This window comes from Pleurodeles waltl, chromosome 1_1, assembly GCF_031143425.1.
Source record: "Pleurodeles waltl isolate 20211129_DDA chromosome 1_1, aPleWal1.hap1.20221129, whole genome shotgun sequence".
Classification (NCBI taxonomy): Eukaryota; Metazoa; Chordata; class Amphibia; order Caudata; family Salamandridae; genus Pleurodeles; species Pleurodeles waltl.
The window spans coordinates 996,422,639-996,437,042 of record NC_090436.1 but is presented as its reverse complement, the minus strand read 5'-3'; the positions used below and the strand labels follow the sequence as shown (position 1 = coordinate 996,437,042).

The window sequence follows — 14,404 nt, the reverse complement described above, 5'->3', positions numbered from 1 at the left end:
TATTTCCCCAAAAGCGGTGGATCAGCCTGTAGGAGTGGAAGTAGTCTGAAATAATGTCCTTAATACAGCTTGACCTACTGTGGCTTGTTGTGCGGATAACACGTCTACACAGTAGTGCTTGGTGAATGTGTGAGGCGTAGACCATGTGGCTGCCTTACATATTTCTTGCATTGGGATGTTTCCTAGAAAGGCCATGGTAGCACCTTTCTTTCTGGTTGAGTGTGCCCTTGGTGTAATGGGCAGCTGTCGTTTAGCTTTAAGGTAGCAGATTTGGATGCATTTAACTATCCATCTGGCTATACCTTGTTTTGAAATTGGGTTTCCTGCATGAGGTTTTTGAAATGCAATAAAGAGTTGTTTAGTCTTTCTGATGTTCTTTGTTCTGTCAATGTAATACATTAATGCTCTTTTGACATCTAATGTATGTAGTGCCCTTTCAGCTACGGTATCTGGCTGTGGAAAGAACACCGGAAGTTCCACTGTTTGATTTAGATGGAACGGTGAAATAACCTTTGGCAAAAATTTAGGATTGGTCCTTAGGACGACTTTATTTTTGTGTAGTTGTATAAAAGGTTCCTGTATAGTAAACGCCTGAATCTCGCTTACTCTTCTCAGGGAAGTAATGGCGATGAGAAATGCCACCTTCCAGGTTAGGAACTGTATGTCGCAGGAGTGCATGGGTTCAAAAGGTGGACCCATAAGTCTAGTTAGGACAACATTTAGGTTCCATGAAGGAACAGGTAGTGTTCTTGGTGGTATAATTCTCCTAAGGCCCTCCATGAATGCTTTAATGACTGGTATTTTATATAGGGAAGTTGAATAGGTAGTCTGCAGGTATGCAGATATTGCTGCAAGGTGAATCTTAATGGAAGAGAAAGCTAGGTTAGATTTTTGTAAGTGAAGCAAGTAACCCACTACATGTTCTGGAGTTGTGTGTAATGGTTGTATTTGATTAATATGGCAGTAGCAAACAAACCTCTTCCATTTACTTGCATAGCAGTGCCTGGTGGATGGTCTTCTTGCTTGTTTTATGACTTCCATACATTCTTGGGTAAGTTGTAAGTGCCCGAATTCTAGGATTTCAGGAGCCAGATTGCTAGATTCAGCGATGCTGGATCTGGGTGTCTGATCCTTTGGTTGTGCTGTGTCAACAGATCTGGCCTGTTGGGCAATTTGATGCAGGGTACCACTGATAGGTCTAGCAGCGTTGTGTACCAGGGTTGCCTTGCCCAAGTTGGTGCTATCAATATGAGTTTGAGTTTGCTTTGAGTGAGTTTGTTTACCAGGTAAGGAAGGAGAGGGAGAGGAGGAAAAGCGTAAGCAAATATCCCTGACCAGTTCATCCATAGGGCATTGCCTTGGGATTGTTTGTGTGGGTATCTGGATGCGAAGTTTTGGCATTTTGCGTTCTCCCTTGTCGCAAACAAGTCTATCTGAGGTGTTCCCCAGAGTTTGAAATAAGTGTTCAGTATTTGGGGGTGAATTTCCCATTCGTGGACCTGTTGGTGATCTCGAAAGAGATTGTCTGCGAGTTGATTTTGTATCCCTGGTATAAACTGTGCAATTAGGCGAATTTGGTTGTGAATTGCCCAATGCCAAATTTTTTGTGCTAACATGCTTAACTGCGTGGAGTGCGTCCCTCCCTGCTTGTTTAGATAATACATTGTTGTCATGTTGTCTGTTTTGACGAGAATGTATTTGTGAACTATTATTGGTTGGAAAGCTTTTAGTGCTTGAAAAACTGCAAGAAGTTCTAGGTGATTGATATGCAGTTTTGTTTGATGTACGTTCCATTGTCCTTGTATGCTGTGTTGATCGAGGTGTGCTCCCCACCATGTCATGGAAGCATCTGTTGTTATTACGTATTGTGGCACTGGGTCTTGGAAAGGCCGCCCCTTGTTTAAATTTATGTTGTTCCACCACAGAAGCGAGAGGTAAGTTTGGCGGTCTATTAACACCAGATCTAGAAGGTGACCCTGTGCTTGAGACCACTGTGATGCTAGGCATTGTTGTAAGGGCCTCATGTGCAGTCTTGCGTTTGGGACAATGGCTATGCATGATGACATCATGCCTAGGAGTTGTAATACCATCTTTGCTTGTATCTTTTGTGTTGGATACATGCGTTGTATGATGGTGTTGAAATTTTGAATTCTTTGTGGACTTGGAGTGGCTACTCCTTTTGATGTGTCTATTATGGCTCCCAGGTATTGTTGTACCTTGCGTGGCCGAATTTTGGATTTTGTGAAATTGACGGTGAACCCTAGTTTGAAGAGGGTTTGTATGATATGATTCGTGTGATTTGAGCACTCTATTAACGAATGGGCCTTGATTAGCCAGTCGTCTAGATATGGGAACACATGTATTTGCTGCCTTCTGATGTGTGCAGCGACTACCGCTAGACATTTGGTAAAGACTCTTGGTGCGGTTGTTAATCCGAAAGGCAGTACCTTGAATTGGTAATGTATTCCTTTGAATACAAACCTTAGGTATTTCCTGTGCGATGGGTGAATTGGTATATGGAAATAAGCATCCTTGAGGTCTAAAGTTGCCATGTAGTCGTGCAGCTTTAGCAATGGCAATACTTCTTGTAGTGTGACCATGTGGAAGTGGTCTGATTTGATGAAAGTGTTGACTACTCTGAGGTCTAGGATTGGTCTCAGTGTTTTGTCCTTCTTTGGTATCAGAAAGTACAGTGAGTAAACTCCTGTGTTTATTTGTGTGTTTGGCACTAATTCGATTGCATTCTTTTGCAATAGTGCCTGCACTTCTATCTCTAGGAGATTGGAATGGTGTGTTGTTAAATTTTGTGCTTTTGGTGGTATGTTTGGAGGGAACTGTAGAAATTCTATGCAGTAACCATGTTGGATAATTGCTAGAACCCAAGTGTCTGTAGTGATTTTCTCCCATGCTCTGTAATAATGACCTATTCGTCCCCACACTGGTGTTGTGTGGAGGGGGTGAGTGACATGTGAGTCACTGTTTAGTAGTAGGGGTTTTGGGGCTTTGGAATCTTCCTCTATTTCTAGGGAATTGCCCTCCTCTATATTGTCCCCGAAAACCTCCTCTATACTGTCCTTGGTAACTGGACGGTGTGGCTTGTGAGGTGCTGGCTTGTGTGCTTTGACCCCGAAACCCCCCTCGAAAGGGCGTTTTACGGAATGAGCTGTAATTCCCTCTGCTCTGCGGGGAGTAGAGTGCGCCCATGGCTTTGGCAGTGTCCGTATCTTTTTTGAGTTTCTCAATCGCTGTGTCCACTTCTGGACCGAACAGTTCTTTTTCATTAAAAGGCATATTGAGAACTGCTTGTTGAATCTCTGGTTTAAATCCAGACGTTCGGAGCCATGCATGCCTTCTGATAGTTACAGATGTATTAATTGTCCGTGCAGCTGTATCTGCAGCGTCCATGGAGGAGCGGATCTGGTTGTTGGAGATGGCCTGTCCCTCCTCAACCACTTGTTTTGCCCTATTTTGGAAGTCTTTGGGCAGATGTTCAATGAGATGTTGCATCTCGTCCCAGTGGGCTCTGTCATAGCGCGCAAGTAGTGCCTGGGAGTTTGCGATGCGCCACTGGTTTGCAGCTTGTGCTGCGACTCTTTTACCAGCTGCATCAAACTTGCGGCTTTCTTTATCTGGGGGTGGTGCATCTCCAGATGTGTGAGAGTTGGCCCTTTTCCTAGCTGCTCCTACAACAACAGAGTCTGGTGGCAGCTGTGTTGTGATGAAAGCCGGGTCTGTAGGAGGCGGCTTATACTTTTTTTCCACCCTTGGTGTGATTGCCCTACTTTTGACCGGGTCCTTAAATATGTCTTTTGCGTGCCGGAGCATACCAGGGAGCATAGGCAGGCTTTGGTAGGAGCTGTGGGTGGAGGAGAGTGTGTTGAACAAGAAATCATCCTCGACCTGTTCTGAGTGGAGGCTTACGTTGTGAAATTGTGCTGCTCTAGCCACCACCTGAGAGTACGCGGTGCTGTCTTCTGGTGGAGATGGTTTTGTAGGGTATGCCTCTGGGCTGTTATCTGACACTGGGGCGTCGTATAGGTCCCATGCGTCCTGGTCTTGGTCACCCTGGCTCATGGTGGTGTGAGCTGGGGAGTGTGATGGCGTTTGTGCTGGTGAAACGTTAATCACGGGCGGAGGAGAGGGTGGTGGTGTAACTCTTTTCACCACTTTTGGTTGTGGTGCTTGTTCCGTCTGGAACTCCAACCTTCTCTTTCTCCTAATGGGGGGAAGGGTGCTTATTTTTCCTGTCCCCTGCTGAATGAAGATACGCTTTTGCGTATGGTCCGCATCAGTTGCTTGTAGCTCTTCCTCAAACCTATGCTTCTGCATTTGGGAGGTTAGCGAGTGCTCTTCTGTATAAGAGCCTGAAGCTGGGTCGCTTGCAGTTTGTTTCGGCGTCGAAACTTTGTCTGCGTGTTTTTTCGGCTCCGAGGTGACTTTTTTCCTTTTCGGGGCCGAAACCTCTCGGCGTCGATCTGTTTCGGTGCCGCTGTCTCGGCGTCGAGCCGTGTCCACACCGGCATCTCGGTGTCGAGGCTTGTCTCCAGCACTTTCTCGGTCCCGAGAAGGCTGCGTGCCGGTGTCTCGACCGGAGTCGGACGATCTCGGCACTGTTTGGGCCTTTTTCGGTGCCGATGGTCGGTCACCGATTTTATGGGTTGAGCCATGGCCTGGTGGCAGTGGCGTCCCCTGGGCCTTGTAAATGTTTCTTTGTGTGGTTTTCGACGTCTTACTCACGGTTTGTGTATCGTCGAATCCTTCGGAGTCTGAGTCTTGGATCGAGAAGGTACCTTCCTCTTCCTGTTCCTCGAACTCCCGTCGGGCTGTCGGTGCGGACGCCATTTGAAGTCTTCTAGCTCGACGGTCTCGGAGTGTTTTTCGGGACCGGAACGCACGACAGGCCTCGCAGGTGTCTTCGCTGTGCTCAGGTGACAGGCACAGGTTGCAGACCAAGTGTTGGTCTGTGTAGGGGTATTTATTGTGGCATTTGGGGCAGAAACGGAACGGGGTCCGTTCCATCGGCGTTCTTCAGCACGCGGTCGGGCCGACCAGGCCCCGACGGAGGATCGAAAAATTACCCCGAAGGGCACCGGAGCTCTTCGATCTTCGATGCGGTGTTGAATGTAAGTATGCCGATCCCGAACGCAACAATACCGACGAAAATCTTCCGAAATTAACTATTTTTTCTGTTCCGAAACTCGGAGCGACAGGAACACGTCCGAACCCGATGGCGGAAAAAAAACAATCGAGGATGGAGTCGACGCCCATGCGCAATGGAGACAAAAGGAGGAGTCACTCGGTCCCGTGACTCGAAAGACTTCTTCGAAGAAAAACAACTTGTAACACTCCGGCCCAACACCAGATGGCGAGCTATTGCAGAACATGCGTATCTACAGCGACAGATGCCATCGAACTTATGCTTTCCCTCAACAAGTCTTCTGCGAAAGACCAACTTCTCCAAAATGGATCCATAATAACCTCCGACCAAGGCAGTGTCACTAGCAGGGCCAGCAGCATCCATTCTTTTACTTTCCCAGTCTGGAGGGAGTGACGTTTCTGGTGCAGACGCATGCTTCTTTCTCACAGCAGACACAATGACAGAGTGAGGATTAGGTTTCGCTTGCAGGAATATAGGGTCTTGCCTGAGTTGTACTTCTGCAGAGGTCTCAGGGTTGCCATTTCGATGGTTGCTGGTGAGAAGATTATTTTTTTTCTTCTACCAGTGATACAACCCCTGGTACCAGAGGCACTGTTGGTCTGAAAGTAACTCTTGGTTGCAAAGTTTCCATAATAACACACGGTAACATGAGTAAGTTGGATTTTGAGCTTGTTTGCTCTTTGATCAAAACATCATGAAGCAGTGATGTCATCCACCAGCACGTTATATAGTAGAGAAGTAGGCAGTAAGGTGGAATCAGGCCCAGTAAATGTATGAGATGACAGAATCCGGAGGTGGTGGAGACCATATTGTTTTTCTTTTATGTGGCTTCTCTAGAGCACAGCAAAGACTGTGATGTGAACTAATTGGTGATGTAGGGTTGTGAGGTGGAAACACAAATGTGCTCCTTTGTACTACGACTGGATTTGGCAAACCATCCAAAGGAGATAGAGGGATTTGTAGAGCATCAGAGGCTGGAATGATCATTTTGAGTATTTTTGTCCAGAAAGGAAAAGCTGCGGGCCAAAAAGACAATTGTCCAAAAGGAGATTTTGACATAGAAGTGACAAAGCCATACCCCAGAAGCAATTTAGCTGATTCAGTATATGTCAACATCAATCTGGGCAGTCAAAAGCGATCTGTCTGACTGCTTGAACAGCAGTGCTCTTACTGACCTTGACAAGGTTACTGGTGACCACAGCCTCCACAATAAAGGTAAACATTGATGTCTACTTTCTCTCTGAATATTCCTTTTTATCAATCCTTTCTGGGAGACGGCAAGTGTACAACAGAGTGAGCCTCCTTTCAGCCTTGCAATTGCCAGAGCTTTTCCTACTGGGATTTTAGGTCTTCCAACTACCCTTTACAAGAAACTCCTCCCAGTACTTGAGCAATCTTTTAGATATTTTCGGGTGAAATTCATAGAGGGACAGTGAGTGGATATATGATAAACAGACCTAACACAGACTGTGTAACTGAGGCTGCTTTCTTCCTACAAAAGGGCATTTCACATATTGTGACAGCATTGTTGTAGGAAGTTGGCTCTGTATGCACTATTTCAAAGTAAGGAATAGTATGCACAGAGTCCAAGGGTTCCCCTTAGAGGTAAGATAGTGGCAAAAAGAGATAATACTAATGCTCTATTTTGTGGTAGTGTGGTCGAGCAGTAGGCTTATCAAAGGAGTAGTGTTAAGCATTTGTTGTACATACACACAGGCAATAAATGAGGAACACACACTCAGAAACAATTCCAGGCCAATAGGTTTTTGTTATAGAAAAATATCTTTTCTTAGTTTATTTTAAGAACCACAGGTTCAAATTCTACATGTAATATCTCATTTGAAAGGTATTGCAGGTAAGTACTTTAGGAACTTTGAATCATTACATTAGCATGTATACTTTTTACATAAAACACAATAAGCTGTTTTAAAAGTGGACACTTAGTGCAATTTTCACAGTTCCTGGGGAGGTAAGTTTTTGTTAGTTTTTGTCAGGTAAGTAAATCACTTACAAGTCTCAGGTTTGGGTCCAAGGTAGCCCACCGTTGGGGGTTCAGAGCAACCCCAAAGTTACCACACCAGCAGCTCAGGGCCGGTCAGGTGCAGAGGTCAAAGAGGTGCCCAAAACGCATAGGCTTCAATGGAGAGAAGGGGGTGCCCCGGTCTGCCAGCAGGTAAGTACCCGCGTCTTCGGAGGGCAGACCAGGGGGGTTTTGTAGGGCACCGGGGGGGACACAAGTCAGCACAAAAAGTACACCCTCAGCAGCGCGGGGGCGGCCGGGTGCAGTGTGCAAACACGTGTCGGGTTTTCAATGGTTTTTAATGAGAGACCAAGGGATCTCTTCAGCGGTGCAGGCAGGCAAGGGGGGGGGCTCCTCGGGGTAGCCACCACCTGGGCAAGGGAGAGGGCCTCCTGGGGGTCACTCCTGCACAGGAGTTGCGTTCCTTTAGGTGCTGGGGGCTGCGGGTGCAGGGTCTTTTCCAGCCGTCGGGAAATGGAGTTCAGGCAGTCGCGGTCAGGGGGAGCCTCGGGATTCCCTCTGCAGGCGTGGCTGTGGGGGCTCAGGGGGGACAACTTTGGTTACTCACGGTCTCGGAGTCGCCGGAGGGTCCTCCCTGAGGTGTTGGTTCTCCACCAGTCGAGTCGGGGTCGCCGGGTGCAGTGTTGCAAGTCTCACGCTTCTTGCGGGGAGTTGCAGGGGTCTTTAAATCTGCTCCTTGAAACAAAGTCGCAGTTCTTTTGGAGCAGTGCCGCTGTCCTCTGGAGTTTCTTGGTCTCTTGAAAGCAGGGCAGTCCTCTGAGGATTCAGAGGTCGCTGGACCTGGAGAAAGCGTCGCTGGAGCAGGGTTCTTTAGAAGGCAGGAGACAGGCCGGTAGGACTGGGGCCAAAGCAGTTGGTGTCTTCTTTCTTCTTCTGCAGGGGTTTTCAGCTCAGCAGTCGTCTTCTTCGGTACGTTGCAGGAATCTAAATTCTTAGGTTCAGGGAAGCCCTTAAATACTAAATTTAAGGGCGTGTTTAGGTCTGGGGGGTTAGTAGCCAATGGCTACTAGCCCTGAGGGTGGGTACACCCTCTTTGTGCCTCCTCCCAAGGGGAGGGGGTCACATCCCTAATCCTATTGGGGAATCCTCCATTTGCAAGATGGAGGATTTCTAAAAGTTAGAGTCACTTCAGCTCAGGACACCTTAGGGGCTGTCCTGACTGGCCAGTGACTCCTCCTTGTTATTCTCATTATTTTCACTAGCTGGAGTGTCCTGCGGTGCTGGCACAAAGGGGTGAGCCTTTGAGGCTCACCGCCAGGTGTGACAGCTCCTGCCTGGGGGAGGTGTTAGCATCTCCGCCCAGTGCAGGCTTTGTTACTGGCCTCAGAGTGACAAAGGCACTCTCTCCATGGGGCCAGCAACATGTCTCGGTTGTGGCAGGCTGCTGGAACTAGTCAGCCTACACAGATAGTCGGTTAAGGTTTCAGGGGGCATCTCCAAGATGCCCTCTGGGGTGTATTTCACAATAAAATGTACACTGGCATCAGTGTGCATTTATTGTGCTGAGAAGTTTGATACCAAACTTCCCAGTTTTCAGTGTAGCCATTATGGTGCTGTGGAGTCCGTGTTTGACAGACTCCCAGACCATATACTGTTATGGCTACCCTGCACTTACAATGTCTAAGGTTGGGCTTAGACACTGTAGGGGCACAGTACTCATGTACTGGTGCCCTCACCTATGGTATAGTGCACCCTGCCTTAGGGCTGTAAGGCCTACTAGAGGGGTGACTTATCTATACTGCATAGGCAGTGTGAGGTTGGCATGGCACCCTGAGGGGAGTGCCATGTCGACTTACTCGTTTTGTTCTCACCAGCACACACAAGCTGGTAAGCAGTGTGTCTGTGCTGAGTGAGGGGTCCCCAGGGTGGCATAAGATATGCTGCAGCCCTTAGAGACCTTCCCTGGCATCAGGGCCCTTGGTACCAGGGGTACCAGTTACAAGGGACTTACCTGGATGCCAGGGTGTGCCAATTGTGGAATCAAAAGTACAGGTTAGTGAAAGAACACTGGTGCTGGGGCCTGGTTAGCAGGCCTCAGCACACTTTCAATTCAAAACATAGCATCAGCAAAGGCAAAAAGTCAGGGGGTAACCATGCCAAGGAGGCATTTCCTTACAATTGTAAAATAGAATCTCTCCAAAATCCAAACATAATTAATTGTGAAGGGACATTAAAACATTACATGAAGTGAAAATGTAAATTGAGGAATCACATCATTAGGATCAAATAAAATAAAAAAAATGCCCCTCAAGTGTTCCAAGATCCAGTTTGCATGAGCTGGGCAAAATAAAAACCTAGGTTGTGACGCAAATTGCCACTACAAGCCTTGCTGGGAAATGAAAGCAGCCTATTTTAAAGTGGAAGCATGTTTTTTGACTAATGCACTTTTAACTTGCCAGGCCCAATTTACTTCAATTTTTCCTAATGCGGTGGGGATGGTCAAGGCTCCATAGTTTTTAGGGACTACATTTTTCAGCCTTGTTAAGAGAGGTTATTGGCCAAGGTAAACTTATGTTTCTAGCAACTATTTTTCCTCTATTTTTTTTTTTTTTTTTTTGCAGCCTATCCTTTTTTCAGGCTGCATTCTTTTATGTTGACATGACATTTTAGTGTTTATGTCTATTAGTGAGGATCCACAGGCAGTTAGCAAGTTATTCATTGATCATTTTGTTTTACTCCACTCAGACTTTTTTTTAATGAAAAATAAAAACCTAACAAGGGTCTTATTGGTGTACTTAAGACTTTTATGGCTTTCCTAAAATAAATTTAAGTACTATGGACCAACCTTAACTTGCACTGCTTCTGCAAATAAATCCTCTGTTAATACACACTGTAAAGACTTTAATTAGCAAGCAAAACTGTTTCTCCATGGAAGACAAGACTTAGACACAGCATGTAGACTATATACAGAAAATAGTCCAAATATTTTAGGAATCATTCTCTCCATGGCTTATTAACTTCAGAAAGACTGAAGTTGACATGAGTTTATAACTGATTGAAGTCTTTCATTAAAACATGTTTTTTTTGTAAAGATTTTTTAAAAAAAAATAAAAAAAAACAGGATGTCACAGAAAGTATTGTCAAAAGTCACCTTTTTTATATACAAAAAAATCCAACCTTCACATGATTAAAAGTGCGGCATGTGAGTCTTTAAGACAGAAATGTAAATGTGCCTAGCAGATTGCAATGATTACTTTAGCTCTCACAAGCTTACACCCTATGACTACTAAAAATAGTAGAACATAACCAAATTACACCAACATTCTTTAAAGAAATTAAGTTGTACTACTCACGACACAGGGTGAGGCTCATAGTACGGACTGTTTGCATTTTCATGCACAGTGTCAGGTGACTGATGTATTTCCTCTTGTTCTTCCTCTACCTCTTCCTCAGATTCTAAAGGGGGAGAAGCAAAAAAATGTCACTTAAAAAAAAAAAATCTACAGAGTTTGAGAAAAACACTGGATAATTATTTCGTATGACCACTATCAAAAAGTACACAACTAAAAAGAAGAGAAAGAACCATGAAACCAATACTACATGAGCGCACGCAGCAGTTGTAGGAAAGGAATTTTGTATGATATGCTCCCAGATTTTTGGACAGATGCTGCTACTTTTTCGACTCTGTAGTACATTGTCCAGCCTCAGTGCATGTGCCCTGATGGCCTAAAGTACGTGTAAAGTTGGCTAATACCCAATAAGCTCTTTTAGCTTACCTTTAAGCCCCTAGTTCATGATACAAGACCCAGAGCTAATAAGTTAAACATTAAAAGTGGAATAAGGCATTTAATTGTGCCATCACTCGCAATGACAAGTTGAAAACCTGACACCACGCCTGCCACTGCAGCCTAGTCGGGCAGCTTTGAAACTACCAACTCAGCAAGGCAAAAATAAATCCTTTTGACAGGTCAAAATCTCCCTTTTTACTGTTACTAAACCACCCAGATGGATGATGTTTGTAGCCCACCAGGCATGAAGTTTAATATTAAAGGGAAGGGCATGCTCCTTGTGTGTTTAAAATACCCTGACTCAGAAAGTGCTGTTTTCTCTGTAGCAAGGCCAGATGTCCTATTGGCCATCATAGACTAACTAGCTACCACGCCATCTGCTAACTCTGCCAACACCAAATATAATACCCCAATGTATCAAATTAATTGTTACATTAAACCCGACCCATTGCTGTTATCAAATTTCAGTTAACTTTTAACAGAAAGGTGACTTTAAAAAGTTACCACACTGCTGCCTAAACCTTTGTAGCCTTTCCTTTCTATCTGAAACAGCTGTCAACCAGGATAACATGCTGTCCTTCCCCTTTCAACCAGAAAGGTTTCAAACAAAAAAAAAAAGTGATGGATGGAATGCTTGAATCAAACTCAGTCACTGGTAAATCACTCAGGCCGCATTCCAGTACATCATTTAGCACATCATAGCACTCCACAATGGACCTAGACATACGCAAATCAGTCTGGACCCTGCTCCATTGGCAACAGTCCAGCCCAAGAACTGCTAGGCGAGGTCCTCCATGCAACGGAACACACAACCCAGGACTGGTTTCCCTCGAGTTTGGGCACATCAGCCAGGCATAGCTTTGTTCTATTGACACAGTGTGCCTAGAACAAGACTGATTTGCTGATGACTAGGTCCTAACTGAGGTGGGATGGTGTGCATAATAATGGTGGACTGGAATGCAGTCTGAATTATTACCAGGTTTATTCAAACATTCCATCCATCACTATTTATATACATCAAATAAATTATACAAGGGTTGAAAATGGCAGTCAGTGTTCATGTGCACTCTGTAAACTAAACATTTTCCAAAACATGAAGTAGAGTTTTTGGTGAAAGTTTTAAAGCTTTCTATTTGCACCAATATATCATTTACTGTTTTGCAATGTTAATTGTGAGTGGCTGCTTTTATATGTGGATTTTCCTCCAGATTTCTGACAGCAGATTAACAGCCAGTAACAGCAGGTGAAACTTTTACTTGGAAGTAAAATTCCAATGCAAAGAAACTTATTATCAGGCTGACCAAAAGTAACAAATGAAAGCAAGTGGCAGTTCACAACTGCCTTTTAATTGGAATCAATGTGGCCAACAAAGAAGCTCTTTCATCATCAGTGGGCAACCTGTGCATGTAACTGGAACAAAACCTTTGTTTTTATTATAAACAGCAATACTACAACAAATAAGTTCCTTCTACGAGAGGAATCAAACACCTTCCTCAGATCGATGGGAAGATTGGTAAAGTAACCGCTCCAGCACATACTAAAGTCTCTACCATAATCAGTACAATAGTAGAGACAGCCCTTTTCATATTTCCAGAAATAAGTACTAGATGTAGGAAGTTGGCTCTGTATGTGCTATTTCAAAGTAAGGAATAGCATGCACAGAGTCCAAGGGTTCCCCTTAGAGGTAAAATAGTGGTAAAAAATAGATAATACTAATGCTCTATTTTGTGGTAGTGTGGTCGAGCAGTAGGCTTATCCAAGGAGTAGTGTTAAGCATTTGTTGTACATACACAAGACAATAAATGAGGTACACACACTCAGAGACAAATCCAGCCAATAGGTTTTTATATAGAAAAATATCTTTTCTTAGTTTATTTTAAGAACCACAGGTTCAAATTCTACATGTAATATCTCATTCGAAAGGTATTGCAGGTAAGTACTTTAGGAACTTCAAATCATCAAAATTGCATGTATACTTTTCAAGTTATTGACAAATAGCTGTTTTAAAAGTGGACACTTAGTGCAATTTTCACAGTTCCTGGGGGAGGTAAGTTTTCGTTAGTTTTACCAGGTAAGTAGGACACTTACAGGGTTCAGTTCTTGGTCCAAGGTAGCCCACCGTTGGGGGTTCAGAGCAACCCCAAAGTCACCACACCAGCAGCTCAGGGCCGGTCAGGTGCAGAGTTCAAAGTGGTGCCCAAAACACATAGGCTAGAATGGAGAGAAGGGGGTGCCCCGGTTCCGGTCTGCTTGCAGGTAAGTACCCGCGTCTTCGGAGGGCAGACCAGGGGGGTTTTGTAGGGCACCGGGGGGGACACAAGTCCACACAGAAATTTCACCCTCAGCAGCGCGGGGGCGGCCGGGTGCAGTGTAGAAACAAGCGTCGGGTTTTCAATGTTAGTCTATGAGAGATCTCGGGATCTCTTCAGCGCTGCAGGCAGGCAAGGGGGGGATTCCTCGGGGAAACCTCCACTTGGTCAAGGGAGAGGGACTCCTGGGGGTCACTCCTCCAGTGAAAGTCCGGTCCTTCAGGTCCTGGGGGCTGCGGGTGCAGGGTCTCTCCCAGGCGTCGGGACTTTAGGTTCAAAGAGTCGCGGTCAGGGGAAGCCTCGGGATTCCCTCTGCAGGCGGCGCTGTGGGGGCTCAGGGGGGACAGGTTTTGGTACTCACAGTATCAGAGTAGTCCTGGGGTCCCTCCTGAGGTGTTGGATCGCCACCAGCCGAGTCGGGGTCGCCGGGTGCAGTGTTGCAAGTCTCACGCTTCTTGCGGGGAGCTTGCAGGGTTCTTTAAAGCTGCTGGAAACAAAGTTGCAGCTTTTCTTGGAGCAGGTCCGCTGTCCTCGGGAGTTTCTTGTCTTTTCGAAGCAGGGGCAGTCCTCAGAGGATGTCGAGGTCGCTGGTCCCTTTGGAAGGCGTCGCTGGAGCAGGATCTTTGGAAGGCAGGAGACAGGCCGGTGAGTTTCTGGAGCCAAGGCAGTTGTCGTCTTCTGGTCTTCCGCTGCAGGGGTTTTCAGCTAGGCAGTCCTTCTTCTTGTAGTTGCAGGAATCTAATTTTCTAGGGTTCAGGGTAGCCCTTAAATACTAAATTTAAGGGCGTGTTTAGGTCTGGGGGGTTAGTAGCCAATGGCTACTAGCCCTGAGGGTGGGTACACCCTCTTTGTGCCTCCTCCCAAGGGGAGGGGGTCACAATCCTAACCCTATTGGGGGAATCCTCCATCTGCAAGATGGAGGATTTCTAAAAGTTAGAGTCACCTCAGCTCAGGACACCTTAGGGGCTGTCCTGACTGGCCAGTGACTCCTCCTTGTTATTCTCATTATTTTCTCCGGCCTTGCCGCCAAAAGTGGGGCCTGGCCGGAGGGGGCGGGCAACTCCACTAGCTGGAGTGTCCTGCTGGGTTGGCACAAAGGAGGTGAGCCTTTGAGGCTCACCGCCAGGTGTGATAATTCCTGCCTGGGAGAGGTGTTAGCATCTCCACC

At 45.9% G+C, this 14,404-nt stretch overlaps 1 protein-coding gene across 2 annotated transcripts in view; it reads right to left on the bottom strand.

Moving 5' to 3' along the window:
* Positions 1-14,404, bottom strand: part of G3BP2 (G3BP stress granule assembly factor 2) — a 306,903-nt gene that overhangs the window by 218,782 nt on the left and 73,717 nt on the right. For both annotated transcript variants that reach the window (XM_069230288.1, XM_069230287.1), the window contains exon 6: positions 10,493-10,595. In XM_069230288.1, coding sequence (XP_069086389.1) covers positions 10,493-10,595 — 103 coding nt within the window. The remainder of the gene's footprint in view (positions 1-10,492; positions 10,596-14,404) is intronic.